Source organism: Corvus brachyrhynchos, unplaced genomic scaffold (assembly GCF_000691975.1).
Source record: "Corvus brachyrhynchos isolate BGI_N302 unplaced genomic scaffold, ASM69197v1 scaffold479, whole genome shotgun sequence".
Lineage (NCBI taxonomy): Eukaryota > Metazoa > Chordata > Aves > Passeriformes > Corvidae > Corvus > Corvus brachyrhynchos.
In genome coordinates, this window is record NW_008240089.1 from 174630 (window position 1) to 180368 (window position 5739).

Consider the following 5739-nt stretch of genomic DNA (forward strand, 5'->3'; position numbering starts at 1 on the left):
CCTGGCACCACGGGATCACTTACTGTATGTTACTAGAGAAGATAAGATATAATCATATCTAATTGAGGTGGAACAGTTCTGCTTTATCCATCATGGGAATCTCAGCCTGAAAAATATGGGAAAATTCTGGGTTTCTTTGTTGTGCTTTGAGGTGATGGGTGAGGCCCCCAGAGCAGAGCCCAGCACCTCTGCTGCTTTATCCAGATCACCTGATCTGATGTATTTACGCCCTAAAGCACATGAAATTTATTTTTCTTTATTGAAAATACACCCTGGCTGTGAGTTTCAACTCTGGGAAAGTGTTAGTGCCCACCCCAAATGCCTCCAAACGACACCTCTGATGTCGTTTGGAGGCATTTGGGGTGAGCACTAACGAAGAAAACTTCTAGAATTTACTGATTTCTTTCTGTTCCCTTTAAGGTTGACCTGTGTTTAGAGTGTATTGAGTGGGCCAAATCAGAGAAGAGGACTTTCCTACGCCAGGCTCTGGAGGTAGGTCCCAGATGCCAAACATGTGGAGCAGCATCATCCCCTTGTCACATTTAATAGCTGTAAAAGTAGAGCACTTGTGTGCTGTTCAGATCTTCCTGCGTGTCAGGGGAGGGCATTAATTACCCTGAAATTCTCCTTAAAAAGGCAGGATTTTACTCCTTGCACAACTGGACCACTTCACGTGACAAATACAGATTAATGTAGTGAAGTCTTGTGCAGAGAAGAATACAAAGCTTCATTTTACAAAACCAATCTGTTCTGGCTTTCCTCACAGCAGTTCCTTTTCTGTTTTCCAGGCGAGGCTGGTCTCTCTCTACTTCGACACCAAGAGGTACCAAGAAGCTCTGCAGCTAGGTGAGGTTCCCACTAGGTGGTGGTAAATCTTTGCTTTTAATTTACTCTTGACAAGGAAAGCCATCGACTGTGTCATGTTCCTGGAGAAGTTTTGCACGATTTGGGTCTTAATTTCTCAGGGCTGGTCCAGTTCTGCCACCTTTTGCTGTAGCTGGGTGATAACAGCTCGTAGAGATGTCTTTGTTCTCGCTGTTTCACCATCCTCACCCATCTCACCTGGTCCTAAGGCTGTTTTGGATGTGGCTTGGAGCAGCCTGGGAGGTGTCCCTGCCCATTTGAGAGTGGAATGAGATGAGCTTTAAGGCCTCTTCCAACCCAGACCATTCTGGGATTCTGTGATTTGTTCATTTCAGGTAATTTTGGGAGCTGTATCCAGCTGAAGGCCACAGGTTTGGCTCCTGCTGGAACATGCTGGAATACACAGCTGTGGCCACAGAGGCTGAAGGGAGAAAGAAGCTTTTCTCCAGTTTGGTCAAACACAGCCCAATAAAACCAGGAAATGGCAAAACCTCTGTGGGTGTCATTAGCCAGGGTCTCACGGAGGCTTTAAGAATTTGCTCCTGCACCACCTGAGGGATGCTAATGAACCAGTGAACTCCTGCTCTGCCCCAAAGCAGAGTAAAGCAGGACCTCTTACAGCTCCCCTGGTGCTTTTTAAATGCTCATTTTGCAAATGACTGCAGTGCTGTAAGCGGGGTTTAAGCTGTCAGTGAGGTTTAAGCTGTGAGGTTTAAGCTGTCTGAGGGGTGTTAGCACAGCCTGCTCCGCCGGGGCTGAGGGACAACTGCAGGGACACTGCCTGAACTGCTCACCTGGGACCCAGAACTTCTTAACCTGTGTGGTGGCACGAGCCTGTGTCATGTCCAGAGTCACCTGGGTGACATTTATCTCATCAGAATGTTGAGTGCTCTGGCTCATGGAATTCAGCACGGAATTAGAACTAGTTTGCATAGGGATATGTAATGAACTCAGGTTTAAACTGATCAGAGGCCACATTCCAAAGCTGTCCTTAATTAATTGAATCCCTTGGCTGCTGGTGGGACAGCCTGGGGAGTTGGGGAGGTCTGTACCTCTGGGACAGCCTCTGATGCTCTATCAGGATGTCAGTGCTGTGCACCAGCATTGCTGTGTGGCTGACCAGGATGTGGTTGTGTCCGTGGCTGTGGGGAGCAGGTGCAAGCAGAGTCTCTCAGCGATGTCTCCAGGGAGAATCCATTTGTTTCTGCCCAGTTCTGTTGTTTCACCTCTGGTTATCAGCTCCTGAGCACAGCAAGGGAGAAGGAGGTTTTTAGCTCTGCTCACCCTAAGTTACCTCTTCAGTGGGGGGAAGAAGGGGACAAGTTTCCTCTAGGACTGGCTCGTTCTGTCCTCACAAGGCTTTGGTGTGACAGCTTGTCTTGGCATTTCTTAGCCTGTCCCTTCTTGCCTCCTAAATCTGACCTGTAGATGTCTCGTGTTAAAAACCTTCCCTCATCCCGTGTTCTCAGGAGTTTCCTGAGAATGCTTTGTGGTGCAGAGGGGGCAGTTCTGCAGGAGCTCCCTGTGGGAGAGGGAAATCACCTGGGAATGGTGCCAAAGTAACCATCCCAACTGCCCAACCCCTCCAGGACACTCTGCTGCCCACACCCCACCTCTGACACAAAACTGCTTCATCCTCCAGCTGTGGACTGGCACTGTCCCACCTTTATTCCCTTTCCCTTGCTTTTCCTTAGAAGAAGAGCTTGTGTAAGCCTCACCTCCCTCCCTCAAAGCCCTGACTGCCAGGGGAGGACGGGTGTCCCCTGGAGAGGCTGGGTTTGTGTGATGCTGATGCAGAGCAGCTCACAGAGCTTTGTCCTTCCCCTCTGCCAGGCTCCCAACTGCTTCGGGAATTGAAAAAGATGGATGACAAGGCACTGCTGGTGGAAGTGCAGCTCTTAGAGAGCAAGACTTACCATGCCCTGAGCAATCTGCCAAAAGCAAGAGCAGCCTTAACCTCGGCACGGACTACAGCCAACGCCATCTACTGTCCCCCCAAGCTGCAGGCAGCGCTGGACATGCAGTCAGGTGAGGCCTGCAGGACGAGGACAACGCCCAGGACTCGTCCTGACACTGCACTTGTCTGGTATTCCTTCTTTCCTGAGGGAATCATGGAAAGTGGTGCTTGGTGGGGCCTCAAGATATCACCAGTTCTGCCTCAGGTAGCATCAGCTGCAGTGACCTTGTTCCTGACACTGGTGTTTTCAGCCCATTTTTGAAAGCTTCCTGTGGTGGAGGGTCCATGACCTCCCCAGGCACTGCTGTTCCAGCCTCTCACTGTGTTCCTGACCCATTTCACATTGTTCCTGACCCAGTTTGGAGGCACTTACCTGAAGTGCCCCAAACTTGTCTGTCCAAAAATGTCCTTGTAAGAGAGGGTGTGGATTTTCTTCTGATAGAGATGAGGCAAGGGGGGGCACAGGAGGAAAGGATTCCCGTCACTGAAGTCACAGATAAAGCACTGAACAACCAAATTGTTCTGTCTTCTCCCAGTCATGCTCAGAATTAACCCATTTGTGCCTCTCCCAGGTATTATCCACGCAGCAGAAGAGAAGGACTGGAAAACAGCCTATTCATATTTTTATGAGGCGTTTGAGGGCAATGATTCAATTGACAACCCCAAAGCCATCACTGCTCTGAAATACATGTTGCTGTGCAAAATCATGCTCAACAGGTAGGTGGCAGATGGCTCTGGGAAGAACGCTTCCTGCATTTCCAGGGGAAAGGCTTTTTGTTTATGGGACTCAGAACTAATGGGCTCAAGCAGTGTCTTTATCACCTGATCAGTACTCCTGATGGGGGGGTATTTGAGTTGAGCACTTTGCTGTCAGTTGGGGATTTCTGAGGTGCTCTGGGGTTTAAGCTGGCCATGTTCCTCTATAAATGCTCTGTTCCCTCTGTCTGCAGCCCAGAAGATGTGCAAGCATTAGTGAGTGGGAAGCTTGCTCTGCGGTATGCAGGAAGACAGGTATAGAAACTTAATCCTTTCTGTCTCTCTTACCTCTCTCAATAGTGGCTTATTTGTTTTGTCAAGCACTTTGCTCCTTTCACACCAAACACCCATCACTCCCGCGTGTCCCGAACTGGGTCCAGAACTGATTAAATTACCATGAGTCATTACCAGAAGTCAGTTGCCTTCAAAGGGGTTTACAGCGATTTTCACAACCACAGAATTTGGGCTGCTGGCTTCATTTTCCCTGTTTTTCTCCTCCCTGCTTTTCTTCATCAGCTGCAAACTGCCTGATACCACCAGGTCCTTGTGTCCCTGCTCTCAGCAGCTGCTGCAGGGTTTAAATCCAAGTTACTCTTTTTACTTCATTGTAGCCAGTCCTGAGACTCCGTCCCTGGCAGTGTAACTGAGCAGAGGAGACCTGGATGGCTGCGAGGTGGGAGCCAGGCAGGCAGGAAGTGTTAAACCACTGCTCATTCTGACATGTGAACGTGGCAGACTGGGAATGCCATCCCCAAATTAAATCCAGGGTGCTTGGAGAAGGTGCAGGGCCACGCTCCAGTGTGCCAGGAGTGCCCTCGGGGGATGTGCTCAGCCTGGGCTTTGCTTTGATGCACGAGCTGCCCACGGGGGATTAGGAATTAGCAGAGCTCAGTGCGTGAAAAGGTCTGACATGGGGATATCCCTCCTGGATCAGGAAGGGCAGCCCCAATCCTGCTTCATCCCTTTGCCCTGAGTGGCAGCTGGAGGCTCCTCTCCAGAGCAGGAGCTGCTGGCTGTTCCCACACTGCTCCTGAGCCAGCCCTGAGCAGCAATTCCTGCAGCAGCTGGGGAGCAGGGAGAGAGCAGCCCTGGGGGCAGCTCGATGGGGATCCCGGAATATCCCAAGCTGGAAAGGACCACAAGGATCCAGTCCAGCTCCTGGCTCTGCATGGGACAATCCCAAAAAGAGAGGGCAGCAGAAGCCTGGGCCTTGTGCACCAGAGGCACTGGGCTGTCCTTGTCCCATCCCCCCCCACTTGGGCTTTGTTCTGCTGTTCCCTGCTGGGATTCCCACTGTTGGGTGTAAATGGGGTTCTTTGGGGATGAGGATTTTGCTTCATTTCAGCAGTTCTGGGGTAGACAAGATCCATCCCTGGTGCTGTCCATGGTGGGGTGTCCATGGGAGCTGCTGCCCTGCCCCTGTCATTCGGCAGAGAAGTGGCCATGCTGAAGGGGAGAAGCTCAGCTTGAGGGCCCAAAATGGCCACGTTCATTAAGCCAGTGCCAAAATGTGCACTTCCCTTAAAAACAGTGTCAAACTCACTCCCAACCTGCAGCTGGTGCTCTCAGAGCCGGGTGCTTTGTCCCTCTGGAGATGTCTCAGCTCATGTCCTGCAGCTGCCAGGCTTGTTCTCCCCTCAGCAGCTGCTCTCCCTCTGCCTGTGGCAGTGACAGGGAACATTCCTGGTTTGCTGCTTAAGCACGTTCCCAAGATACTGCACAGTTGGCATATTCACCCTAAGGAGAATCCAGAAGAAAATAACCTCCTCTGGTTCTCTTTCCCCACAGACAGAAGCACTAAAATGCGTGGCACAGGCCAGCAAGAACCGGTCGCTGGCAGATTTCGAAAAGGTGAGTCAGGGACACAGAAAACGGGGCCTGGCTGGGCAAAAACCCATCAGAAATGCCAGGTTTGGAAAGTTGTAGGAGCTGTTACATCCCACAGCAGGAAACCATGGAAACATTGATAGAAAGCAACAGTGCACCAAGAAATACCCCCCAACAATCAACCGGTTGGGTTTTCAGTGCGTGGGGGATAAACTTGCTTGAACCCAGTTTTCTTCCTTTTTATTTTTTTTTTTTTTTTGGAGACCCAACTCAGATGCAGTTTTCCTTTAGGTGATGTTCACTGGGATGTGCATCTTGCTAAAATTTTTCCTGGT

The 5739-nt window shown here is 50.5% G+C and overlaps 1 protein-coding gene across 2 annotated transcripts in view; it reads left to right on the forward strand.

Moving 5' to 3' along the window:
* The window catches only part of PSMD11 (proteasome 26S subunit, non-ATPase 11), a 17811-nt gene that overhangs the window by 7332 nt on the left and 4740 nt on the right, over positions 1 to 5739 (forward strand). For both annotated transcript variants that reach the window (XM_008641646.2, XM_017744755.1), the window contains 6 exons: positions 421 to 492; positions 789 to 846; positions 2698 to 2892; positions 3394 to 3538; positions 3772 to 3832; positions 5366 to 5428. In XM_008641646.2, coding sequence (XP_008639868.2) covers positions 421 to 492; positions 789 to 846; positions 2698 to 2892; positions 3394 to 3538; positions 3772 to 3832; positions 5366 to 5428 — 594 coding nt within the window. The remainder of the gene's footprint in view (positions 1 to 420; positions 493 to 788; positions 847 to 2697; positions 2893 to 3393; positions 3539 to 3771; positions 3833 to 5365; positions 5429 to 5739) is intronic.